We start from the raw sequence: 27,428 nt of genomic DNA on the forward strand, positions 1-27,428 counted from the left end.
CCTGTCATTGTTACAGTTCCCTACAATTCCAGTGAAGGCATTGTTGATGGCATAGAAACTGTTCTTGTAAAAACCAATGCCAGGGTGGCACTGTCTCCACACAATGCTTCTCTCTGATGACACGATGCAGAGAGAAAGAAAAACAACAGCTGTCTGTGGTGTGCCTGCTGGCCTGGGTCATTTCCACAACTCCCTTGTTGTGTGTAGGAAAAACTGCCTTAAAAATGCAAGAAATTAGAAAGTTCAGTTGTTTCGGAGTAACACTGAGAACATATCAATGGCTTTCATGTGCATTACTGCATATGATAGCTCACAAACACTGGTTAACAGCAGATTGATTTTAAGGATCGTGTCCCTTTCTAGAGTTCCAACACAACCACGTGAGGGGTGAGTCTGCTCTGTATGACAGACACCAAACACGAGCCATAAAATCCACATCCTCATGCATGTGCAGTCATAGCTCATTAAGCCACTGTATCAGTGAGCTATGTTTGATTAATGACTGTATAATCTATTTGGGGACTGTGCCACTAGTTCCTTGTACATATTCTTTTTTATGGATAAACCAATACTTGGATGAAGTATATGAAAGCAAACAAGAAATCATAAAAGAAATAAAATAATTAAAACAATATCTGGAATTGGAGAGGTGGGGAGGTGTAGCAGAAGGAAACCCACTTAGAAGATCTTGGAGCAATATATTAAGGAACAGCGAGATACTTGCCAGTTAGTGCAAAGTTTTCCACATCACAAGCAAACCCCTAGCTAAACAGAAAAAACAATCACTCTGACTTGGGTTTATTTTTTTTTATGGGACAGGGACAAAGCCAGGAAAAAAGCAGTAACGTCCAGAGAGGAGAATGAAGCTCAGCCTAGCTTCAAGCCCTCAAGTGAAACGTGGAGAAGGATGAACCGGGGGAAGGAACTGCAGCAGTGTACAGCTGCTGAGAGGTGAGCTGGGCGTTCAGGGCCACGCCGCGCATCGCCCTGCAGTGGCATTGGCCCCACGTGCACACAGCCCACAGTCCGCAGAATTCGAGCAGGTTTTCAGGAGGCTCCTTCGGCGCTCATTTCGCCTTCGCCTCCTGCTTTGTCCCCTGGCCCTGGCACTTCTCGGTGCAGTTCTGGGTGGAGAACAAAGTCCTGCAGCCTCGCTGCCTTGCGTAGGGCACCGAGGGCACCGAGCCTCCCATGGCAGCGCGTGAAGGGCCGCTTTGTTCGGCGGGCTCAGCGCCGCCTTGTTCCTCCGGCAGCAGCGCGGAGGCCGCTGGCGGGCGGCCTGCAGGGAGGGGAGGAGCAGGGACACGAGGGCACCGCGCTGCCCCCACAGTGCCAGCGCCCCTCGTGCATCCTCTCCCCCTGAGATGGCTCCGTGCCGCGCTCTCCTCGTGCTGTCGGGGCTGGAGGCACAGCCTCTGCCTTGTCTAGAGCTGGGCCACCACCGGCCCGCGCCCCCTGGCGGGGACGAAGCCGGAATGGAGCCGGGGCGGGGCCGGGGGCGCGCCGCAACCCGCCCCCGGGGCTGCCCTGCCCTGCCCGGCCCTGCCCGGCCCCGCTCCCGGCAGCTGCCTCCAGCCCGGCCGCGAGTGCCAGCAGCAGGTAGGGCCGGCCCCGGAGCCCCGCGGGGACGCGGTGCTGGGTGGGGGGGTCTCTAGGGGGGGGGTCGCCCTTCCCCGAGACCCCCCCCTGGGCGGAGGGGAACCGCGGAGCCCTCGCCGCCGGGGGGCCGGGGGGCGGCGGGAGGGCACCGGGAGGCTCCGGGAGGCTCCGGCACCGAGCGGTGCCCCCCTGTTCGCCGCCCGTCCGAGCTGGGCGCGGTTTTACGGCGCCTCCCGAAATCCCCGCGCCGATCGCGGCCCCCCGCGAGGAAAAAACGCCGTGCAGGGGGCGGGGGGCACAGCGCGGGGCCGGCCGCTTTGTTCTCGGCCTGGGGAAGGAATGCTTGAAAAGTCTGTTTGAACAGAAATGCCAAAAATGTAGACACTTAAAACGTATTTGAAATGTTTCCTAGGAAGAGTTTTTTTAAAAAAAAAGTTATGGGGATGACTTGTTTCAAGGAGGCCTCATTAGTAAGTAGATCCTCTCTGAATAAAACTGCTTTGAATGTTTCTTGCTTTTGGATGTAAAAAATCCGACTTTGCTAACAAGGATGACACTAGCATCAGTTTCCCCTAAGTCTCCTTTTTTTCATGCTGATCGTTAGAATTCTTCAATTTTCCACTACCAACTTTGCATGACGCAAGTTTATCAGCAAAAAAGTTTCCTTTGCTGGATTTATGGCATGGCTCAGCTTAGGGTATTCCTGCTCTGCAGTAAAACAGGTTTCTTAAGCATCTCTCATCCCTCAGGTTTCTCAAACTACTTTACAAAATCCTATGTAACATCTGCCTGGGCAAATGAAACATTCTCTGGGTAACTGGGAGCAGGTCTTGCACAACCTTGGGTGTCACAAAGGGCTCCCCTCATCTTATCCATCAGCTGGTTTATTCCGTTATCCATACTAGGGAGTGCTGAGGGATCTAACTTTAACCCATCAGCTAGCAGGGAGAAGCAGAACCCAGCCCTGTTTGACGTCTGCTCTGCAGGATGGCTGCTGCGGGCACTGCAGCCGCCTCCTGCCCGTGCTGTGCCATCCTGCGAGGTGTGGTCCCGCACCCCGAGTTGTGCTGTGCCGCTCATCTCCAGTGCGGATAACGAGAACGCTGCGCTCTGCACTCGTGCACCAGTCCTGGGTGTCAGCGTTAGTTTATCTGTACCATCAACGGGCCCCATGGCAGGACTGGCTTGCTGGAGCAGCGGGAAGTCAGGCTCTGTGGCTTTCACTAGAATTCAGCAGGAAGATGGGGTAGGGATTGCAGTGACACCTCATTGGTGGCGTAGGTGGATGGATGGCTTCTGAAATTGTTTGTGTTGAAATGCACAGAGGGATTTCCCAGTGGACATCTAAGTGTTTGGGTACCAAAGCGTTTTAGTGAGCAGTGGATACCTTCGGTGTCCCTGGGAGAATATCTCCTGCCCGCAGAAGAATGAACGCTTTCTTCAGCCTGATGAAATTCCAGTGCTATGGGGAAAGTGCAAAGAAATTGAACCAGCAATCGATCTCTGGCTACTTTTGAATGTCTAAAGGGTGACAAAGCAAAAATGCTACTGTTAGTTTCAGGTTTGGTTTTACAGGCACCAATCCAACCTGTTTGTGAATGTGCTCCTTTTGTCACCGAAGCAGGGATGCGAGATAGCATTCCACAATCCAGTTCATGGTTCCGATAACGTTACCACCGGGGATCGCTGCCAGTTCTAGCTAAAAGGCTGGCTGCCTGACATGTTCCATTACAAGGCAGTTTTTCTGGATACTTTATGTACTTTGGTGAGTGCTTCAACCACTTCTTGAGTTAGCAGTGTGGCCAGCAGCCTCACTGAGGGGGGGATGCTGCTTCTGGGAAAAAGAAAAGGTAAGAGCCTTTGTACAGCACAAGAAGCAGCAGCTAGCTGTTTTCAAAGACCCGTGCTGAGCCAACACTTCCCCAAGTTCTGATAAAAGAACTTCTTGTAGGCTGGCAGTTTTACAGCGTCCTGGTGGGAACTAAACCGCTCTTAAAATAGCTCTGTGACTTACTTGGTGCTGGGGATTTGTATCGGCTTTTAGCTTGCTTTACAAATACAAGCCTTCCCATTTAATTCTCGGCTCAGACATTAGTGTTGTTACTCAGTAACATATATGAAAGGAGATGGTGGATAGGCACAGGGGACTCTGCAAACTATCTATTTTGCCCTTTTATTTGGAATCCTGACACCAAAAGAAATATTTTTGGGGTTGTTTTTTCTTCCCACCTTTTTTTTTTTTCTTTCCTGTTTTAAATATGAGCTGAAGTGATCACGTTGCAGACTGGTTGCAGTAAAGCAGAACATGGTTAAACACAGACATGAAGTGGTGTGCTCACAGTGAGTAACTACTGTCTAGGAAGAAGCAGCTGTTCTTGTTTTTTTGTTCACTTTCACTGCACTTAGGAACTGCTGTATGAATAATTGAGTTCTGAATATATCTCTGCCTGATTGCTATCAAATGCTTTTCATGAAGCGGCAGAAAATTCTGCAGTGGGCAATTTGTCAGCAGCAAGTTGTGTGTTATACTTGTTGCTGTTGGTTAGTAGTTGTCTGATGCTCTAAGCAAGGTATTTGATGTCGCTTCTAAAAATTAAATCTGAAACCAAAACCATACATATTGTTATTTTGTATGTGCTCTTATAATCTGCTTTGAACCATTTTAAGCTCAAGACTCAAAAGATGCCTTGTGCAGTGGCTTTCAAAGGCCACTGAGGTATTACATTAAGCAAAAAAGTTTTTTTTTTTTGTATGTGTGTGTGCAGTTTATCACTTTGTGTACCTCTGTCACATAGTTTATTCTGCATCTCAGCATTAGTTAAAGTCCTTGTCTTTTCAGTCTCTTAATCATTAATTAATCACTGCAGACACTAAGAAGACTAAGGGAATCTGAAAGAAATGCTCTGGATGATTCATTCCGTTCCCATATAAGGAACGGAGTTGCCAGCTACAAGCTGGGCTGGAACCGTTTTACCAGTATGGGACACAAACTAGGTGGGGATAGAGCACAGCCACAGAGCCCGCCGCGTTCTGTTAGTCTGCAAAGTATTTTCCTGCAGGAGGCTCCACGAAACAATGGCGCTGTGCAAAGGTAATGCAGTCAGATACAGCCCTCAGGGCAGGAGCAGGGAAGCTGTCACACTGGTTAATTCGTAGCAGATGTTTAGGCAAAGGAAGAGAAAGAAGTCTGCACGGGCAGATTTCCTTAGGTCTATCCTCATAGCTTCTGGCAGTTGAAAACTGTCATGATTAGGGATTTCCAGAAGTGAAGGTTGCATCCAAATTACCGTGTTTAATAGTCCCTAATCATCCCCTCCCTTGTGAATTTATCTTATCTTTTGGATTCCACTTGTAGTTCTACTCCTGAGCAATAGTTTCAATGTTGTGCCTGCAGAGTACTCCTTTAGTTTTCTTTAAAACTGCTACGCAGCAATTAGGCTGTCCATCTAGAAACAATGCCTTGATGCACATCCAAAAAATAGAGAATTTCTGGTTTTAGCCCACACTGCTGCCTGTGTCATTGTTATGCCCAAAATGAAGTCTAGAGTTGGGTTATCTTCAGAGCCCAGACTGTCAAGAATTTGTCTCCTAGGAGCAGCTGTGGGGATTTACCACCAAGAGTGCTGTCACCACGGAAGTAAGTGACAGCTGGTTGCTTCCTGCCCAAACAGGAGGAATGGGGATGCTGCTAAACCACAAGGCAGACTGCAAAACCTGTGCAGTGTTTCTGTGGTTAAAGATCTTCTGTCTTCCCATGATTTTGTTTTTCAGTAAGGAAATAAAAGTAAATGAACTGGGTGGTGGGAGAGTCTGCACGGGCTGCATATGCAGCAGGCCCAGGTTTCCTAGGGTGTGTTTGTGCCCCATCTACTTCCGAAGAAGTCCTGGATGTTGGCGCGTTTCCTGTATTTACACTGCATCCTTCAGTCTTCAGCTCGCTGATAGCCAAAGTTCAGTGGCTGCCCGGGTAGATTCACCAGGCCTTTTATGAGCTCTTTGGCACGCAGCAAGGTGATCAGTACACAGACCAGTGCGTCCGTAGCCTCCAGGTACAGCCGTGCTGCTGCTACTTGCCTGATCACGGCCGTCAGTGTTTTTCTTGCAGTACCACAAGCCCACGGCTGCACAGACACTCAGCGTACGTAGTCTGCTGATCCAGGTGTGTATCTAGGGCACCATCAGAGAACTGGTTTGATAATGTGTCACGGTTAAGGCCCATCAGAGGTGAAATGAGATCAGACTGTTCATAAGCTGTCAGCTTTCAGTACTTCCCAACTGCTTGGTGAGGAAAAGTGTGATCTGAAAAATTAGGAGAGGAAGCAGGAGCCTTTCACGGTAAGCACTTGAACTAGCAGCAGGGTTGCCAAGTATTTAGCCCTGATTATCCACTGACGATGCACTTACAAGGTTAAATAGAGCTCAGACATTTGTGGGGTTGAATGGAGCGCCAGCAGCTTTTTCCTGGGGTGCTCAGCACGGCTCAGGAGCCGTGTAAGGTGCTGTGGAAATGCCAGCCCAGAACAGCCATGCTGGAGCTGATTTTTTTTTTTTTAATTATTATTAAAACCAAGTTGTTGGCTCTTTTTGGTCAAAGTTTGGGAAAAGTTTATATGGCTTGGACTCTGATTTTTTTTCCTTTTACTCATTTCAGGGTTCTTTTCCAACTGCAGGCTGTGTTTTTGATCTTTCCCTTATTCTCTTTTGCCCCTCATCCACCTCCCACTGAGAACCTGAAGAACTGGGGCTGCCCTCAGCTGGTGTCCCAGCACAACTGGAGGAGGGAGAAACAACCCTTTGTGTTGTTTCTAGTCAGCCCATGGGATGCCATCCAAAAACAAAGTTTAAACATATGTTATTTACTGAAAGTTTCCACACAGTAAAAATACAGCTACAATTCAAAACAGCATCTTGAAAACTCTGGAGGAAATGAATCATCCCAAATCTTTCAGGCTGGATGGAGGCCGCAGTGCTGAGAGCCGTCGCCGTTAGGACTTTCCCTTCTTGCAGGCTGCCTTCCTTGAGAACGCCTGTGGTTCCTCACCACCGAAAGCCTGAATCCCATTAAAAATAAAGTTAAAAACCTCTGTCAATCACCAGAGGGAGAGCTGTAAACACTCTCCTGTGAGGAAGGAGGGATTATGTTGGCGTTCCCGTTTATAGCATTGCCATCTTGTGGCTGCACGCCATGTGGGATGGATGATGCACAGTGCTCCTGCCAAGGCCGTGGTGCTCGCAGGCGTTGTGGCTTTGGGGCCGAAAACAGCCTTCGTGAGAAGTCGCTCTGCTCGAGCCAGGGTCGTTAATGCAGGGACCACATCTGCATGTGTTAGGAGAAGTTGAAAGGGGAACTCTAGTAGCTCTACATTGATTTACGTGGAAGTGGGTGTCTGTGGGGCAGACTGCAGTGTGAAAAGGGGGCGTCCTGCCCCTGGCGCCCCGAGGAGGAGGGAGGTGGGGACATGCAGGACTGCCTGTGGGGACCAGCCATGGCAGCGCTAGCTCGTCCCTTGTGCCCGTCAGAAGGTAAATGCTGGAACTGCAAACCTGCAGCAGACACAGCTCACGTTCCAGCCAACATCCCGGGGGCAGCAGAAGCGCGCTGATTTCGGTGAGCTGCTTTCTGTCTCCCCCCTGTGCACTGCCCGGGCTGTGCTGCCCCAGCAGCCAGACCCCTCGCGGGCCGGGGACGTGCCGTGCTGCACCAGCAGGGCATAGCACAACGTTCCCTCTATGTGCTTTTTAATCACAGCTGCTTTATCCTCAACCCCAATATTTGCATGTACTTCTCCTTATCTTTGCCGTCCGTGTAGCCGTGGCCTATTGCAAGTCTCTTCACCTGGTCACCTGGGCCTGCTGCTGCACTGGGAGGGCAAGGCCGTGCGTCACGCTTCCCTTTTGGATTTGTTTGAGGCTGTCTCTTCTGCTTTCTATCCTGTCCTCTCCAATAATGTATCGCTCTCTGCTTCTTTGGGTTAATGTTAATGAGTTGAGCAGACTTCTGTGCTACTGAGGAATGTGTTGGCTGCTTTGCAGGAGGAACACGGCTTGCATAAAGTTGCAGATCACTTCCTGGGTACGCAGCCAGAAGCTGGTGGCTGGAGGGAGAACATCTGTGTCATGTCCCTGCAGCTGACCACGAGCATTTCCTCACTGTCTCCATGCGTGTGCTTTGGCTGTCACCACCAGATCTGTCTATGGGACGTAACATGGGGTTGTAGTCATGTTTTAATGCACTGGGTTATGTCTTAGGGGCTATATACACCCTCCTTTGAGATGTGTTTTCAGCACTGAATGATGATTTGTGTTTAAGTACAATTCAGGATTCATTTTTGCTCGCAACAGAAGGAAAGTGGCCAGCAGTTCCCACTGGTCCATACTTATCTCTGCTGTGTGTGTTTAAGTGCATGATTCAGCTCCCATGTATGCTCTTAAGGCAGGGCTTTTAAACAGTTGATTGTATCAGCAGATTTTCTCTGGGTGTGTTTCAACCAGATGGGAGACCTGCACATTATCCAAGAGTTTCTCCCATGTAAGTAATATTCCTCCTGATTCATATCAGTGCAACTGAGAAGAAACTCAGGCTTTTGTGTTTCTGGAGTTTCAGTATTTTTCTGTGCACCAAGTTTTCAGCCCTGGCGCATTGGACTGAAGCCTCTGTGTTTACTGAGTGGATCATTTTCAAAAGGTAGAGACCAAAATAGAGCTGACATGACTCATAATGCAAACAAACAGCTGGAAAAAGTGAACAATACGTAAATCATCTGGGTGTTCTGGTTTGCTAAAGTGGTTTAGGAGGAATTTTAACTTTTAAACGCAAAAACCTCCTTTGCCATTTGTGCAGATAATGCTGTACTTTGTGTCCTGGATGGTTGATTTGAGATCGTCTTGGGACCAGAGGCATGTTTTAAATCAAGGAGGAAGCTGTAGAAGGGACAATGCCAGTTTGAACTTTCTGGATTTGCTGTTAAGAATATCATTAACCATGCTGCTCCTCCTATAGAAGATTGAAATAGTTTATGCAGTCACTGTGGTTAGAGTAGAAGGAGGCTCTTCCATGCCAGTTTGCCTTGTCTCATGGAGCTTTGTTTACTAACTTCTTCTAGGGATGGGAGGAAAGGGGTTGTTCTTAGCATTATGTGTATATGAATTTAGCAATGTCAGGAGACTGAAAACTGATCTCATGTCTCATTTTAGATATTTTTCAATGTTTGTCACCGTGGCAACAAAGCTGACGTCCCACCAGATTTATTTTCAGCAACTTACTGAAAAATTAGTCATATATACTATTTTGGCAAGGAGGCTATAAAGAACGTAAAAGTATTTCCGTTTTCACTATGTACTGGCAGCTGTTAATACTGCGCTGAATTGCCTTCCTTTCTCTGTTTCATGCAGTGTCATGTCTTGAATTTCGTATTGTCAGAACTTGAATGATTCTGTAATATTCAATCTGACAATCTTCATAAATTCATCAGAGGTTTTATGGGTTTGCAAAGGATCGGAGAGAAAAGCAATGGCTGCGTGGGTAGTCAGGAAGTGCAGACTCTCTTTAAAGTGTAGAAACAGCTGTACCCAAAGCAAGCAATGTGATTTGGGGTATGTTTGATCTGTTCAGTGACATCCTCAGACAGTGATCTGCAGGATGCAGCTCTTGCTCAGCAGTGTTACTGTTGCACGTACAGCCTGCTGATTTTATTAGGATTGAACATGCTGGCAGTACAACTTTGGTCCTTGCAAAACAGAGACTCAGTTCTCCTGTCGTTGCTGCAGAAATGTGGTGATGATTTACTTCTCTCCCTCTATATAGGAGGTGTGGAATGCTAGGAGGCGAGGGAGTCTTGCTTTTCCTGAGGAGGTATATTATTATTTCTTTGTAGCAATCCATAGTCTCCAGGCAGTTTTTGACAAATAAATAGAAGAAAAGAAAACCTGGGTGGAAATGTAACCATTTGCCTCCAAGGTACAGCGAGGATCGGTGCACAAGAAGCGTTTTTGAAACATGAATGCTGTGTGGATGGAAACTCTACTAAGATTTCCTGTTCTCCCCACATTCTAGAAATTCAGACTGGACTTGACAGTTATTTTGATGCTGCGTAAGTATTATTCATCAAAATCAAATATTCTGCTTTTGCCAACTGGAAATGCAGAAATCGTTCCAGAATTACACAGCAGGTGTTTTACATACTCGGTGTTGTAATGTTATGCTGGCTGCAGACCTTCCTGTATGGGCCTTGTTACGCATCAAGTTTAACCAAATTAACTGAACCTGTTATGAACTGGACACCGGGGTTGCAAATGAGAACAACCACATGGTGATCTCACCTGCCACTGCTTATTTCACAGCCTGATTCGATTCAGCCAGGCTTTCCTGAGCAGCCGCCCTGTGCGGGTAAGTAAGAAGGTCCAGAGTCCTCCTGATTCATTGTCGGCTGAACAAAAATAAGCACGCTCACAAGCACCATTTCTGTTAAACCAGGATGCCATGAACATAGCGATCAGACCTCTGGGTCTCTGTGTGTCATGTAAATACTTAAATTATCTCTTGCCTTTGCAACACGTAGACCTCTTTACAGCTGAAGCTATTAAACGAACCACTGCACTTATTTCTTTTTTTTATTGACTATTTTACCAGCAATTTTCCACCTCTTTTTTTCCAACTGCCCATATTCAGTAAGTGAGGATTCAGAAAAATGCCTCCAAAAGCTTCACTGAATGGCTTAAAAATATATGTGCTTTTTGCAGCCGTAGAAATGTCAGAGTACAAAGTGTCGTGAGGAAAGCCCTGTGTGCTAATATTTGCTATGTCATACAGAGGAACTGGCTACTAAATATTTACACCCGATCCTGTGTATTTAATCTCACTTCAGTAAATTTTTAATTATTAAAGTATTACTGCCTTGCACATTTTGTGGTCTAAAATACTCTGGCAGTGCCAGAAGTCAGAGAATGTTTTGTCTGAGTGTGTGCATTCCTGCAGCTGTGGTGAGCTGCTCCGAATGTTTGAGGTTGAGGGGGAACCAGGCTGGAGCCTAACAGAATGAAGATTTTTCTCCTCTTTTTTTTTTTTTTTTTTTTTAATTCTGTGAGTTTGGACGATGTCGTCTCACAGAAAGATTCTTTAGGTAGCATCATTACATGGCTTAAATGGAGGTAGGTGGGAAGATGTGACAGTATATTTGATGTGGAGGAACTGGGCGTTAATTGTTGCCACTAATGGGTGTTGCTGTGTGATGGGGCAAAGAATAAGAGATTCTGGGCGCACAGGTGTGTCTTGACATGGAACAGGCTGCTCCTTTCTGTGTAGGGCTGGGGCTCTGCTGAAGAACCGGGCACATTCACGTCAGGAACAAACTCAGAGGGGAGTGAAGACAAACGGTGAAAATGCTGATGGCATCAGTTTGTGAGGGCACAGAGCTGCTGTGACAGGGGAGTGGGAGGCACAGCCACAGAGATTAACGTGAGGAGCATAAATGGAAGTATTTAGGGAGGGAGGCAGGCAAAGAGAACTGGTTCTTACAAGTTCCAGGGTGGAAATAAGGAAGGGATTTTGGGTTGGGTATCAGGAAAGAATAAAGGGTCCTGAAGCAGTGGTGGTGGAAGCACCGGCTGTCGGGCCTCTCGCAGTGCAGTGACGGGGAGCATGGGCTGGAATGGCACATTTGCTTGGCCCAGAGGACCGGAGGGTTTCTCTGTCTTTCCTGGCCTTTCTTTTGAAGCAAGCAGCATCCAGCCTCTGGAAAAAAAATCATTTAAAAATTTCTTGAAGAAGCAATCTCTAAATTCTGCCATTGATCTGTGAGAGACACACGTAGACTTTCGGGCAGCGTCTGCTTCCCTGGCACACCAGGTCTCGCAAGTCGTGTGGCAAATAGTGGGGTAGCCCTGCAATTATTTCTGTAGGCCAGTGTCCATCTGAAGCCCTTCTCAGACCTGTCACGATTGCGTTAACTGCACATCTGGATACCATAACAAGCTGTTGTCTTCCACTGCTTGCTCAGAACATTGGACTTTTCTTAAGTTCTTGTTTTTATCACTCTGCAGCCAAGTGTCACTTAAATGATCCATCTGCGCTGAAATCCCGTATTTCAAGCCCTTTCCTTGTTTTCCTTAAACAATTTTCTTTTGCATAAGATGCTGGCTCTGCACAGCACCACTTCTGTGACTAAGCCGGACACTTTTATTAACATCAGCTTGAAATCTGCCTTTTTTCCCATGTCTCCAAGAAGACATCCTTCTCAGTATGGTCCTGGCAACCTCATCTGGCACATGCCGTCGGTCAGACATCCAGAGCACAGATCTCTGTGGCTCGATTTAACAATGCCACATTTGCCGACAGAGCAGTAAGCCATACCAGCTGCTCAAGTGTGTTACCCTCATTCCCTTCTGACATGCTTCAGCTGAATCTTTACCAAGGAATATGATAAAGTACCATTTACTCAATATAGCCCTCTTTCCTTCCTTTGCCCGCATTTACATTCTGCAGCTAATTGACAAGACAAGCTTGGACTCACAGCAAAATTTATAAAATGCCAAGTTGATTAAAAGACCACATCCATTCCTCTCCTCAACCCCCCAGCATGTTGTATGTATATCCTTACAGGCACCTATTTGGGGATTTGAATTTACCCTGACATGGGATGCTAACAATGAAGATGGCCCTAGGTCTCTTTGCCTTCAGCCTGTGAAGTGTATCAAAGCGTGGCACTATCCAGACATTTATTAATAAAAAGTCCAAAGTATTTTTCCATTTGGAAGGGCCTCACCTCTTTCGAATGTTTTGCAATCGGGTTGTCTTGGTTTGGGGATGCTGCAGCTGCAGGAGCCATTCACAGCTGGCTTCCTCGGAACATGAGGCCTGACCCAGTACACAGTTAGGCTTCCAAAAAATTTTTGCCAGTTTTTGGACCTCTGACACTGAATTTCCTTTGCAGAGATCAGAAATACCAGCGAGACTAAGGCATTGTTTTGATTATCTGTTGCAGTTTGATTTGCAGTGAGATTTTCAAAGATACATTCACTAAAACAGAGCTTGCCAACTTGAGATTTCAGAACAAAATGCATTGGCTTGGGTGAGAGAGAGAGAAAAAAAGAATTCTCACGGAGAGAGGAGAAGGCACATACAAAGTGGGGTCTGATCTTTCCATCCTGGAAGTCTTGTTGTGGATTTAAGCAGGTGGAGCACCGGTCCCCTATTTAAGCATCTTTTGAGAGCTTTTGAAAGGGGGAACCTCAGACTGTCAGTAATTCTTCTCTGGATGCCTTAAAAGCAAAAGAATAACCAACAGCATTAACACCAAGGCAGCAGTTGCATTCCTCCTGTCTTTCTCGTTTGGCCTTGCAGGATGCCCGTGGGCACACAGCCCGCAGCGTGCCTGCAGCAGGTCTCAGCAGCACAGACACTGCTCGCACCTCAGGAGCCACCCCAGCACCCAGGGACAGCACGGGGCTGCTCTGCGTGGGGCATGCCACAGCTGGAGGGGGGACAGAAGCTGTTCTGTGCAGTGTTCATACTGGGAATGTGCTGGATTGACTCGCTGAAGGGTAGGGCAGGCAGAAGAATGAGCTCCTTGCTGTCTCTGTCCCTGGTGGCAGATCACCAGCACGCTGCAGTCGTGCTATGTTGTACTTCCATTGGGCTGGAAGTACAGGTTTGATTTGAGGTTTGGTGAGGTTTGATGGCTGTTAAATTCCTGCCATGGGGGTCTTACTACACCCTCAGTAACATTTGGTTGTGGACTTACTGAGGTAGCTCTTGGTCTCTCACCCACCAGACCACCACCGTCCTTTTGCTAACACATGAGCTGAAACCCAGGGGTGTGTTTCAGCCCTCTCCAGGTTGTGTTCCTCTGATAGAGCTTGTGTAGATGCTACATTCAGGTGCAAGACTCACAAAACCTGTGCTGAATTTTGCTTCTTTCTCCTCTGGTAAGTTCAGAGAGATGAAGGCATATTCCCTCCATCCTCAGGGTATTCAGATGTATGCTTTTAGTGGTTCTCTGTTCTTTTTCTCATTTTCAACATCTCTTTCTCTGCAGCCCTTGCCATCTGGCACAGCCTTTCTGTTCCTCTGCGTCTCGTCAACTTTCCATTTATTTGCAATTTTTTCAGCAGGCAAAATGTTGCCTTTGTTGTTGACATCTCTTAATTTCTTCCCCTCTATTTGGCCTTATGACCAGATATTTGGCTTGTTTGAACATAATTGCACCGTCAGCTGTAATGGATAGCGTATTGTCTTGAGTTCTTGCCTGCTGGGATTAAGCATCTGTAAGTGGCTGAAAGAGTCTCTGAGATTTCCAAGAGGACTGTGCACAAACACGTTACGCCCCTGTGGTGCTGGGGGGGTGGGTGTGTTTGTCTGTGATAAAAGATTGGCTCCTGCAGCGTGTCTTCAATTGCGGGAGGAGGAGGAGGGAGCTGGGACTCCCTACAGCTTCTGCAGGGGAAGGGAGAAGCCCATTTGCTGTTAGAAATGGGCAGACAGGACTTCGGTTATGTTTTTCTCACCGTTTTTTGCACAATGGCTCTGAAGCTCAACTGTGTTAGCTCCATGTCTGTTGCAGGGCTTGGATATGTTGTTACAGCAGCTGTTGTGCTTTCAGCTGTGGTAAGTGCCTAACGCCACAATTAAACATTGGAAAACTTTAGGGTTTTGAGTACTTCTAAGAGTCACAGAGTTCTCTAATTCTTTCTAAGGAGCTCGTCCAATTTTGTAGTGGGGATTTGGGAGAAATTCTCAGGCTGACTGGAATCAGAACATGGATGTTCGCTGTTTTCCGTCTCTATCTGATACCTGATTTCAGCATAGGAATCACTTCAGTAGCTAACTTGCTATTTTGCTTTCTAGTTTGTAACATTCTTTATTTCTGCCTTGGAAACTGACGTAATGTACTCTTGTCCATCAGCTACTGTGAACTGTCTCCTTTATCAAAATACTGGATGCTTCTAATATAACCTTTTAATTTTTTCTTCCCTGTTATCTGATACCACTTAAAGGCATGCAGTAATATACAGACAAACTTCCTTTACCAGTGCTACAGAAATGTGCTATTTCCTTTTGGTATTACAAAAGTGAATTGTTGTAAAATATAGCTATATGAAAGTGTTCATTGTGTTTTTTAAAATAATGGATTGTGTATTGCTAATAGATTATATTAACATGAAAATACACATCTTAAAGCAGAACTGCAATGTCCTTAGGACAGGATGTTATATACAGTATGTGTAATTCCTGAAATGGAACAGTTGCACAGAAATACTGAAGTAACTTGTCCCACAATTAGAAATGGAAGATATATAAGAAACTTGTTAATTATCTGACTCTTTGATGATATTCACAACATTTTCCAGCGAGAGCTGGATAAGATTACACAATAATAATACAAGCTGGATAAGATTATACAAGCTGTAAGTAATGATAATTGTGCAAGATGTACAATGTACAGTGATGTGTTTATTTCCTGTGGTCTTGGACCTCATGCACCATCTATAGAAAATAATAGTAAGGGGACTTGACTTGCTTATGTTCTATAATGAAAAGTTAAAAATTAATATAGAAAATATATAAATAAAACCAGGAAAAGTAGACAAAAAAAAATGTAGAGCTGATTGGAAGTGAAAAGTAACAGTGATCATTTGAGAAAGATTTTATTTATTTGCACAGTTCAGTGCAAGAGGAAAAAATAAATAAATAAATAAACTCTCCCCTTGTTGCCTGGAACAATAGTTAAGAGATCAGAAGCAATATAATTTAAACAAGGGCTTCCTTGTACTGTGTGTACTGAATAACATTCTCTGTCCTGCCCCTAGCCTGTCAGCATGGTGGAACACGCTGAGTTTTCCAAGGCTGGGAAGGAGCCTGGCCTTCAGATTTGGAGGATTGAGAAATTTGATTTGGTCCCAGTGCCAAAAAATCTGTATGGAGACTTCTTCACAGGAGATTCCTATCTGGTGCTAAACACCATCAAGCAGCGGAATGGGAACCTCCAGTACGACTTGCACTTCTGGTTAGGTAAGTCTGATGGGAGTGCTCCTGAACTGGGAGCCCAAAGCGAACTCTCCTCACTACTCCAGCATTGTCCAGTGTTAGCCAAGGAAGTAAGGAACACAGAGTTTTGGGTGCACATAGTGCTACTCAGCTTAAATATTTGAAATGGTTTCTGCAAGAGTGAGTACAGCCATCTCTGTGCCTAGAAATAGAATTGTGTGAGCAAAAGAAGGGCTTTTCGGATCAAGATGACACAAGTCCTAGCTCTCCAGAGCCTCATGTCAGGCCCACAGAGAAGACGATCTCAGATGAAAGAGGCTGCCAAAATCCTTTCTGTTTGGAGGGATAGAAGTCAGCTGCTACCTTCCTCACTCAGTGGGTGTCCTTTGTCTCTGTGAAGTTTAGATCTCCTAATTGTCCTTCTGCAGTAAAAGTCATTGACTAACATGACAAGGCTTCTCCACATCCTGCAAAACCAAGACTCTTTGGCAATATTGTAGTTAAAGCTATGTAGGATACTTGCTTGGGGTTTGTCCTATTTGCCATCTCTCAATAGCTTTTCCATGCTAAAGAGCTCCTGAGAGGCAAACTGCTGGGGAACCGATGCCCTGCTGGTCCCTACAGTCTTCATAAACCATGGCAGTATCTCCCTGCAGGTTCATCTGCTCATGATTTAGTCCATAGCAAGCTTCCTCCCAGGACAAAGCAAAATAGCAAAGGGCAAGTGCGTGATGCTTATCAAAGGTGCAGCTGTGAAGCAGTGGGGCTGCAGCAGATATGGTGGTATAATAAGCCTGACAGAAAAAAATAAGCTTTTTAATGCTCTTTGGGGTTGTTCTTAGAAAAGTTTGGAAATGGCTGTTCTGCAGACCTTCCTGAAAGTTAAGCTTTCCAGGAATCTCCTTTCTCCTTGGTGCTTGTGCAGTCGGATGTGGAGGCTGAAACCCTGTTGTTGCCTTTTCATTTCTTAGGAGATGAAAGCTCTCAAGATGAGCGCGGGGCAGCTGCCATCTTCACTGTTCAGATGGATGACTACCTTCAAGGGAAGGCTGTCCAACATCGTGAAGTGCAAGGCCATGAGTCTGCAACTTTCCTGGGATACTTCAAATCTGGCATCAAGTACAAGGTAGGTTATGACTGGATCTTTATACTGCCAGTCTGATTCAAGTCTGCAAGATATGGCACCCTGCCCACTTCTCAGAAGAATGAGAGCTCCCTCTTTGCCAGTTGCTTAAAAACATTCTCAAACAGATGTTTTCAATGAGTTGGAACTGACAGGGTGGAGAACAGCAGATCCCAGCGGGAGAACTTTGGCTGAATTAATAATGCACAATTTTAGGAATCGGGGTTTTGTTTTTCTTCAAGAAGAAGAGGAAAAAACAGTCCCAAGATGTCTGGAATGAGTTTAAGAAACAGCAACCCTAGTTAATGGGAAACACCTACTCAGTAGACTTAATTTCTCCCTGATTACTTAACAGCTTAACCTTGCCAGTCCCATTTTCTGTGCTCAGTCCCTCTCCTAACCATACATAATGTTTGGGTAAAGCAGATGAATAGCAGTGGGAGTTGCTCTTCAATGCCTGCTTCTATTCCATTTTACTTCAGTAGTGGAATTCCACGGTAGTAAAGCAACAGCACGAGTATGAATCATTCTTTTTTTCTTTTGTCTTAGGCTGGTGGTGTGGCTTCTGGCTTCAGGCACGTGGTTCCCAATGAAGTGACTGTGCAGAGGCTTCTCCAGGTCAAAGGCAGGAGAGCAGTCCGAGCAACAGAGGTCCCTGTGACCTGGGAGAGCTTCAACACAGGCGATTGTTTCATCCTTGACCTTGGCAGCGTAAGTACCATGCAAAAGATGGGTTTATCAGCCTTTCAGGGGCAGAAATCTGATTAGTTCATTTTTTTATTTTATTTATTTCCACAGTGTTTAAGTTATCTGAAGTGTTGAGCATTCTAAAAGATTACATAGTCAGTCTTGTGACATCTTTCAGTCTCAGCTGTACTGCTGTCTCCTTCAGAGAGGGCCGTGTTTGGATCCAACAAGTGTTAGCTGCATGATTTTTCTCTTCCCCCCCAGAACATCTACCAGTGGTGCGGCTCCAACAGCAATCGTCAAGAACGGCTGAAGGCCACTGTGCTGGCCAAGGGGATTCGGGACAACGAGCGGAATGGTCGAGCCAAGGTCTTCGTTTCAGAGGAAGGATCAGAGCGGGAGGAAATGCTTCAGGTTGGTCACTTCATCCATTCCTTTCTGCTGGAATGGGAAGGGCAGTATCTGGAAGAACGGATGCAATAGGTGGATAGGCTCAGTAGTGTGTGTCTTTCCATATAAAGTGCTAGCAGTATAAACACTCTCAATTCAGTGCAGACTTGGTCCTCTGCATTGCTGGGACATCAGAATATATTTTATTTTTGCTTTTGTTGATCTAGAAGTTTCTTCTACTCGTTGCTTGTGGCTGGAGCATCTGGGGAACACAGATTCTCTTCAGTTGGTTAGTAATGCTTTTATGCTTTTTTTTTTTAATTTCTCTCTCAGGTCCTGGGACCAAAGCCCACTCTGCCAGTGGGAACTCCTGATGACACCAAAACCGATACAGCTAATAGGAAACTGGCTAAGCTCTACAAGGTAACAAGAAACAGATCCTGACAAATGTGGAGAATGGATTAATCTTTGCACGATTAGATGGAGCTGGAGTAGTGGAGAAAAGCTTATCTGATCTCAGTCAAAGAGCTTTTTATGCACTTTTTAAGTGTATGAACTTTGGTTGCTTGCAATGCATCCCCACGTGTTAGTCAGCAGTGGGGATTCAGCTGGGACTTTTCAGGAACTTTTGAGGGAAAGGCAGAGTGTGAAATGAGTGGGTAAAAGAAAGGGAGTCTTCCTTTGTGCTACCAGAGGTTGTCTTAGGAAGATGACAAGATTGGACTAGAAAGACTGAGCCTGAAAACCACCTCTATCCTTTTCTACATCCAATGTGCACACTGGATGAAGCAGTGATTTGGAAGGTAACATTTGCCACCAGCTAATACAGGTGCAGAAGACTGTCCAAGACTTTTTGGGAGGAATCTCCTCTACAGCAGTCTCTGCTAATGATTTAGTGAGTGTCTGCCAAGGTGGTTTGTAATGTAGGTCTTTATTCACTAGTAAGTACAGGATCTCAGACCATTAAACCCACTTGACACAGTTAGCAAGACAGTCCTCTCCAGTTGCTAGGTGCAGATATTTTGCTTTAGAAAAATGTATGGGCTGGTTTTGCACCAAAGATATTTACTATTTTGGATCAATCTTAATTTGGTCCCAGCATTATCTGTGTTGCTAGAAGTACTTGAAAGCTTCAGAGTAAGTGTTTTGCTTTTGTCATAGTGTTGCTGTATCAAAGGTATCCTGTTTGAAAAACAGTAGTGCCTGGAGCAGCCAATGCATTCAAATTGATTTCCTTCCACTCCCTGAGTTTTGGATCATTGCCATGATGCTGGAGGAAAAAAAGGAAATGCCTTATCTAATCTCTGTGCTGTGTTATCATAGGTCTCAAATGGGGCTGGGAACATGGCAGTCTCCCTGGTGGCAGATGAGAACCCCTTCTCCCAGGCAGCCCTGAACACAGATGACTGTTTCATTCTGGACCATGGCACAGATGGAAAGATCTTTGTCTGGAAAGGTACCGTAGAGATGCAGGTGAAGCTGGTTATGCATATGTAGGATTTGCATCCCATTACTGATCCCTGTTTCTTTTGAGCTGGGTAGGGGAGTGGACACTTGATGATGGTGGTGGTTTTCAGGGCAAGTTCAGGTAGTACAAACAATCTCAGAAGAGCACTATCACCTGAAATGTTAGGTGTTAAGATACAGCATCTTTAGTGTACAGAATTAAACAAAGGGTTTTTGGAACCAGGACGAAAAAAAATGAAATGTCATAAGTAGAAAGGCGATTGTGTTCTCAGTCATTGCAGAAAAGGATATCAAACAATTTTCCTTTGCTCTTTGGCATCATCTTCTAGCTGGCAGGCTGGGCACTTCAGATGTTGCAAAAGGATGAAGTGCCTGGGACAGTTTTCTCTCTGGGTACACAAAACTTCGTAAAAGTTGATCCCTCTTCTCTCCATTTTCATTAAAGGCAGGAGTGCCAACTCTGAAGAGAGGAAGGCAGCCTTGAAAACAGCTTCTGAGTTCATTGATAAGATGAGTTATCCAAAGCATACCCAGGTAAGGATTTATTTATTTATTTTACCTTTTCCATGACCTCTCAAAATGGTGAAAAAGAGAAGGTGTAGGTAAACCTGCCCTTTTTGCTCTTAAAGTGATGATTCTAAGGTCCCTTAGTCTTCCTCAAAACTCACCTTAGACTGAGTCTGAATCCCATAGCATATTCTGAGACCCAGGCATAGTTACACAAAGGCTTAAAGATTGACTAACACTGGCATGGAAGAAATCAATTCTTTCAAACTAGTGGTTGCAAGCAGCAGAAAACAGATGGATTGTGATGTCTCTCAATAAAGAGACATCAAAAATTACCATCTATATGGTAATAACTGGAGATTTTATTGATAGCTGTGTCTCAGTGAGACCTGACTTGGCTCTTAGTACTGCTTCTTGGCACTCAGCACTTCACTGTTGTAGTGTCAGAAGGGTTGTACAAGGCAATTCTGCCAGCTTGAAACCAGAGCTTCTATGAAGCAAGGAGTAGCTGGAGTCAGAGCTCTGTGGGATGCGGGGGAAGGCTGCTCATGATGGGCTGGCTCATTTGTTTCAGATCCAAGTCCTCCCTGAGAGTGGTGAGACACCTCTGTTTAAGCAATTCTTCAAGAACTGGAGAGACAAGGACCAGACAGAAGGACTGGGACAGGCTTACATTTCTGGTCATGTTGCCAAGATCGAGAAGGTTCCTTTTGATGCCGCCACTCTTCACACCTCCAAGGCCATGGCTGCCCAGCATGGAATGGAAGATGATGGCTCTGGCAGGAAACAGGTGAGCTGCGTCAGAATCCTTTTGGAAGGTTTCCAGAATTGTCTTTGCTACTACTGGAAGAACAGTGAGACAGATAGGACAGATAGGAGCCTGAGACTCACTGCGGTTTCGTAAATACTGAGGGAATTTTTAACATCAGAAATACCAGCAAGGTCTTGAGAGCCCTACAACCATGTGGTGTAGATGAGTTGTTATTTTCACTCCAAGATTGCCCTGAGGGCAATGTTTCACCCAATGGTGTGTAGCCAGACTTTCATATTCCGCCTCCTCGTTATTCTAGCTGTTGCCATCATGCATGGGATGGGTGTCTTTGAAGCAGTGGTGAAGATGGGTTTGAAAAGGCATCTGGGCTGGCGGTGTTAGTAGTTTGGTTGGCTTTTGTTCCAGTGTTTCTCACTGTTCTGATAAATCTGATCGAGGTTTGAGAGCTCACAAGGTAAGCTAAATGTGCCTTGCTTCAGGCCCGGCTGCAGGCTGTGGAAATCTGATGGGCGGGAATGCCAGGCTTGTAGTGGCTTTCCCCAGCAGGTGGGGCTGCAGGACTGTAAATTTTAGGAAGCCAAATTAGGGAAGAAAATGGAATACAAGCTCTGTTCAGGAAAGTCTGTTTATTTTGCTTTCATGTTTCACTCAGAATATTTCTGTTCCTTTCCCTTTCTGTTCTTTTTCTAGATTTGGAGAATAGAAGGCTCAGAGAAAGTGCCAGTGGATCCTTCAACATATGGGCAGTTCTACGGAGGGGATAGTTATATTATCTTGTACAATTACCAGCATGCTGGAAAACAGGGACAGATCATTTACACTTGGTAAGAAGGCTTTCCTGGTGCAAGTCAGGAAACACTGGGACTAAGTGGTGCTCTGAGTCTTCTTTGAAAATGGATCACTGTTGGTTCCCATTTATAGAGGATCCTTAGGGAATAAGGTTTCACTTGGGGTAGTATTCCCTTCCAAAACACTACAAGAACTCTGAAATGTTTTGTTTGAAATTTTAATGGGTGGAATTACTGTGCTAACATCTTCCCCCTCCCCTTTTTTTTTCTCCCTACTAGTAGTTACTCCCTTCTTTGGATCACGCTCTAGACTTTTTGCGGAGTTTCTACATATGAGACCACTGTGACTGTCTTTTGTCATTTTGCCACCTTGGTTGGTGGCTTGAGACTCTTACAGTTCCCAGACCATACACTTAAAGAGGGCTTTTTCAGTGGTTAGTCTCACAGTGGTGAACTTCTTGCTTATCAGAGGGGTCACAGGCAAGCTCCATAACTGAAATCAAAAAGGGTGCGGTCTGTGTAGGTGCTGCATGTGTATTTCCTGCTAACAGTACCAACAGGAATGTTTTTAAGCCAGCTGCTAGAAGGATAATGTGAGCTAGGTGCGAAGGTACTAAAGAATCTGTGCTTATTTTCTAGAAAATGTCCCCATCTCCCCCTGTAATCAGTGTTACAATATAAGAGAGTGAATTTCTTCTTCATGTTGAATGAGGTGCTGCAGACGTTAGGTAGCAAAAGTTTTTCTTCTGCCTTTGTCTTTATAAGGTGCATGTGTAGGGAGGGAAAGTGTTAAAAATACAACTCAAATTTTGCCTTGTCTTTCAGGCAGGGTGCTCATTCCACTCAAGATGAAATTGCAACCTCTGCATTCCTTACAGTGCAGCTGGATGAGGAGCTGGGAGGCACCCCTGTGCAGGTGAAAAAAAAACCACTAAAATCAACAACCAAACAAAAATCCAACAAAGCAGAAAAGTATACACTGTAGGAATAAATAAGATATAACTGGTTTTCTTATACCTTTTAAGTGGCAGTGAGCCTTCTGCTAACACCAGGAATTAACAATCTGCATTTCATACCAGTTAGTGCAACATGTTGACAGACAACAGAGCTTGGTGAGAGAAGAAGGAAACACCTTGGATATATTTAGCAATGTTTTTGCAAAAGCAGCTGGATTGATGAATGCAGCAAATTTCTGGAGTTAGCTAAGTTATCTATTTTTCTTCTTAACTTAAAGTGAGAAAAAAGGCATTCGACAGAAAAAAGCCCTTGGCATTTGAGAGAGGTGCAGCCTTTATAAAACAAGAGGTTTTTCATGGCTGTTACTTGTTACCTCTATGCCAGTCGATCACCCATCAATTAAAATGAAATGGTAACTGTGAGAGCTCAGTTTAAATGCTGGTCTGCTTTTGTGTGGAAGTTAATAGCTAAGTTCCAATGACCATCTGGATGCTATAGGAAGATTTTTGGCTGGAAGTATGGTGACAGAAGCCTTTTCTAGCATATCTGATGCTACTCTTCAGCAGCAGCTTAAAACTGAGTGGTTGTTTTTTTTTAATTATTATTATTATTATTTTTATTTTCTCTAGAAACGAGTAGTGCAAGGAAAAGAGCCACCTCACCTGATGAGTATGTTTGGTGGAAAGCCCCTGATTGTTTACAAGGGTGGAACCTCTAGGGGAGGTGGCCAAACCACACCTGCAGAAACACGGCTGTTCCAAGTCCGATCCAGCACCTCAGGAGCTACTAGAGCGGTAGAGGTATGTGAAGAGCCAACTTCCATGTTGCATGCATTGGCTGTGATGGGGACACGAGCCCTTTGACAAGAACAAGGGCCAGATTGAGCTTTCTGATGTAAACTGTAACATACTTTGAAACCTTGATAAAGTGTTAAAAGATTTCTCTTTTCCTATGAATAAGTAGTAATAATCATCACCTTCTAATTAGTTCATAAATATCACCTTGAATAGGCTGACTTTGTTTTCTATGAAGTCCACAACAGATGTTAACACCTGCATGCAATAACGCTTTTCAAACACTGTTGAAAACCATTAAGATCTGGTGCCAGATGTACTGTTGAAAACCATTTGGATGGATGTTGTGCTGGATGTTGTGACTTGTTCTTAGCCTGTGTGACCATGCTGCTAACCCTATATGCAAATAGAACCTGTGCCAGGACACAGGTTAAGAGCCCTACTCCTTTGAAAAAAAATGCACGCACACACAAAAACATGCAACAACAAAAAAAGGGAATGAACCCTGGTCAACAGCTATCACAGAATCATATTATAAAATGGAGTGGGTTGGAAGGGACCTTAAAGTTCATCTAACTCCAACCCCACTGCCATGGGCAGGGACGCCACCCACCAGATCCAGTTGTCCAAGGCCCCGTCCAGCCTGGCCTTGAACTCCTCCAGTGACAGAGCATCCACAACTCCTCTTGGCAACCTGTTCACTACTCTTACAGTGATGAATTTCCTCCTGTCTAATCTAAATCTATCCTCTCTTAGCTTAAGACTAGTTCCCCTTGTCATATCATTACCTATCTGAGTAGAGAGCCCTTCTCCATCCTTTTTATAAGACCCCTTTAAGTATTGAAAGGCTGCAATGAGGTCTCCCCAGAGCCTTCTCTCCTCCAGGCTGAAAATCCCCAACACTCTCAGCTTTTCTTCATAGGAGAGGTGCTCCAGTCCTCTGATCATCTTTGTAACCCTCCTCTGGACTAGAGCTCCGTGTGAGGCAGGAGCACTGTTCTATGTCTGCAGTAACTTCCTAAGTTTCTAGTGTCATGATGGCATGTCTTTGTTGATGTAGGGGAAATTACATTAATGATTCATCAGCCTCAGCAACAGGGATGGAGCTCTCTGACAGGCTCCTCAGCAAATTCCTAAGTCTCCTGTCATAACCACGAAGACTGGCAAAATGACAGCTCCAATCATTCTTGCCATAGGTCATATGTATCTGTAGATTAAATGCAGAAACACAATTTATTTACTCTTCTCACATGACTAAGTCTAACTGATTACTCAGATATAGGCAAATATACAACGTATCTCCTAACTTTACATGCTTGTGTGGAATATCTTATTTGAAGTGTGTTTTAGGATAGATGCTGATTTTTATTTTGAAATAATGGGCTCTGCATAGGGAGTGATTATACCTGACACATGCAATATTCTTTCTCTTCAGCTGGATCCTGCTGCCAGTCAACTGAACTCCAACGATGCCTTTGTTCTGAAAACTCCTTCTGCTGCTTACCTTTGGGTTGGCCAAGGAGCCAGCAATGCCGAGAAATCAGGGGCACAAGAGTTGCTGAACGTTCTGGGAGCTCGCTCAGTACAGGTTTCTGAGGGTAGAGAGCCAGGTGAGGGAGATATGTGAAGTCTGAGATCATTTCTGTGTAGCTGCACTTTCTCAATTATTATTTCATGTATATTTTGTCTCCCGGAACAAGGAAATGTACACATACATGTAGACACAGAGTGGTTTCTCCAAGCTAGTACCTTCATTGCGTTTAACAGTGCACTCATGTTTGTAGGCCTTTGGGAATTTGACATAGACAGAAGAGTGCTTCAAGTCCTACCCAAGCTATACTGGCACTGTGTTTTCCACAAATAGTTGAAGCATCAGTGTATCACTCTCTTTTTCAGAGAATTTCTGGGCTGCTTTGGGTGGCAAAGCTCCTTACCGTACCTCTCCCCGGCTGAAGGACAAGAAGATGGATGCTCACCCCCCTCGTCTTTTTGCATGCTCCAACAAGAGTGGACGCTTCACAGTGAGTATCTGGGAAGATAGTCAACTCAGCAGTCATCTGACAGAGCTGGGGGTAACTTCATCTCAGTCTGCTCTGAGTCAACCGAGGGGCTGTTATACCTTATCTTCCTTTGCAGTGTAGCCTCCAGAAGGAAAGCAACAGCACCATTTTTTCTGCAGAGACGGCAGCTAGTTCTATAGCACTGTTGTCATCACAGCAACTTTCTGAACCATTAAACTGGTCCTCCCCTGGTTAATAACCAGCAAACTCCTCAGATTTTAACTCATGAATGTTTCTATTAACAAGAGGCAGCGTTAAAAGCCTTATGCATGAATTAAAGACTGTTTTACTAGGTAGACAGACTGATTTTGTGTTCTGTGGTGTAAGAACACTTCTGTAACATAGTCTGAGCTGCATGGTCAAAGACTGTGCCAATGGTATTCACCTCATTGACGAGAGGTGAAGCCAGAGCCCACGTAATCTGCATTCTTCCTGTAAAGGTAAAGTGATGCTTGAACTATATTCTCATCTTTTAACTTTATATTTTTCAGATTGAAGAAGTTCCTGGAGATCTGACTCAGGATGACCTTGCTACAGATGACGTTATGATCCTTGACACATGGGATCAGGTATGTCATGTTTACCTATGAGGAGGGAAGTAAAGAATACGAACAGTGTGGCTCTAGATTAAGAGACCCAAATTACAAGAACTAGCAGAATTGTTTTACTGTAGAGTCCTTCCACCTTCAGGCCTGAGAACAAATCACCTCACTAGCAATGTTGAAGAGAACTTAGACCCAGAACCTTATAAAAGAGCCAGTGTCTTGCCACTTTGTTAGCTTATGGGCTGAAGCAGACAGGCTGTTGTGTATCATATATACTTCCCCAGGCTGTAAACTTCCTGAGGGCAGTGTCCTTGTCCTGGCTGGAGGTGACTGAACCGTGGTTAGGATTTAACAATTTAAGACACAGACACGTTTTCTGTAATTGAAAACAGAAGGCTTGGGTTAGTCACTGCATGTGAATCAGCCAAAAGTGAACTTAGAGATGAATTTTGTGTCTGTTTTATGTAAGAACGTTCAAACATTAGCAATTTTTCCTGATGTTAAACCAGTGTATAATTTGTTCATGTATCTAGAATTTACTGCAGATAAACTGCAGTCAAAAAGCTTTTTGTCAACTACCAGTAGCTTTAGCCAAGTCAATAAGCCACGCACACCAGGAGGAATTTGTTCTTGTTCTGTGCCATACTCTGGTCAATGAGCCCTTATCCTCTCTTTCATAAAGATACTGACTGTTGCTGAAACAATTCGTGTGATTATTTGTTTTTATTTTTTATTTTTAAATCTATAGGTCTTTGTATGGATTGGAAAAGATGCCCAGGAAGAAGAAAAGACTGAGGCTTTGAAATCTGGTACCGTTATGACATTTTATTCTCCGAAATAAGTGTTTGTTTTGTTTTCCCATTATCTGATCTTAAGGCAGAGAGAAACTTATCTTAATCATGAATATGACATTCAATATTGTGATCAAAGAGACCACAGATAGAGAAAGGAGGATCCCAAGTATCAGCGTAAAGAGGTGCAGCATTTAGACACACTGTGCTCAAACCCCAACAGTGAAAAAATACTCTTGCATGGATAAGTGGCTGTAGACTGCCACTGTATTGGAGAATTTTACAATCCCAACATCTGCTTTCTACCTACAAATGCCACTCTTGTAACAGGTGTAGATAAAACCAGAGTGAAAGCTTGTTTTTTTTTTTTTTTTTTTTTTTTTTTTAATGACTACAGATACAATCTGAAATTGTATCTCTAGCATCCATTTAGCTGTAGTTAATCTGTTTCTTCTGTTGCTCCATAAGCTTTGGACTCCATGTGATTTTTCTCCTCCTTGTGCCTTTTACAGCTAAACGGTACATTGAAACGGATCCCGCCAGCAGAGATAAGAGAACTCCAGTCACGCTCGTTAAGCAAGGGTTTGAGCCTCCAACCTTCTCCGGCTGGTTCCTGGGCTGGGATGACGACTACTGGTCTGTTGATCCTCTACAGAGAGCAATGGCAGATGTGGATGTCTAAGGAACAGTTGTTTTTTTCTTTTGAAATGGAGCAAGTATAGTGCCTTCAATGCCTTCAAGGGCTACTTCTTCTTGCAGGCAATGATGTTAATAGCCAATTAGCTGTGCAATAAGTACCAAAACAATCGTGACCAGTCATATTGCTCTACTCCTTGCTTTGATTATATTTAATACAATAAAGCTTCTATGGAATAGAAGAAGAAAATGGTGGGCTTTGTTACTAAGAGGCAAACAATAACAGACACTGTAGATCCCACATTTTAACTTACTTGAAAAAAATACACCT

At 44.8% G+C, this 27,428-nt stretch overlaps 1 protein-coding gene across 3 annotated transcripts; it reads left to right on the plus strand.

The window, feature by feature from the left end:
* The first annotated feature begins 1,504 nt into the window (after nt 1-1,504).
* GSN (gelsolin) lies at nt 1,505-27,347 on the plus strand. 3 transcript variants are annotated; one of them, XM_082775694.1, is made up of 17 exons: nt 1,505-1,599; nt 15,403-15,604; nt 16,552-16,706; nt 17,253-17,414; nt 17,655-17,804; nt 18,114-18,203; nt 19,104-19,236; nt 19,693-19,781; nt 20,329-20,544; nt 21,217-21,350; nt 22,140-22,230; nt 22,901-23,071; nt 24,501-24,675; nt 24,962-25,086; nt 25,617-25,694; nt 26,419-26,479; nt 26,974-27,347. In XM_082775694.1, exons 2-17 carry the CDS (start codon nt 15,412-15,414, stop codon nt 27,141-27,143), a joined length of 2,193 nt encoding a protein of 730 aa, XP_082631820.1. In that variant the 5' UTR covers nt 1,505-1,599; nt 15,403-15,411; the 3' UTR covers nt 27,144-27,347. The 3 variants fall into 3 exon arrangements, with proteins under 3 accessions (XP_082631820.1, XP_082631819.1, XP_082631818.1); XM_082775693.1 differs by lacking the exon at nt 1,505-1,599 and adding an exon at nt 2,022-2,069; XM_082775692.1 differs by lacking the exon at nt 1,505-1,599 and adding an exon at nt 13,991-14,200.
* Nucleotides 27,348-27,428: the final 81 nt, after the last annotated feature.

Source organism: Aythya marila, assembly GCF_965140915.1.
Source record: "Aythya marila genome assembly, chromosome: 19".
Classification (NCBI taxonomy): domain Eukaryota; kingdom Metazoa; phylum Chordata; class Aves; order Anseriformes; family Anatidae; genus Aythya; species Aythya marila.

Bases quoted from the DNA above. Each gene is read 5' to 3' on its own strand.
- GSN (XM_082775692.1), top strand. From the start codon at position 14,066: ATGGGCAGACAGGACTTCGGTTATGTTTTTCTCACCGTTTTTTGCACA. The intron at 22,231-22,900 runs GTGAAAAAAAAA...TATTTTCTCTAG, and splicing joins TGGGAGGCACCCCTGTGCAG to AAACGAGTAGTGCAAGGAAA. The intron at 24,676-24,961 runs GTGAGGGAGATA...TCTCTTTTTCAG, and splicing joins TTCTGAGGGTAGAGAGCCAG to AGAATTTCTGGGCTGCTTTG.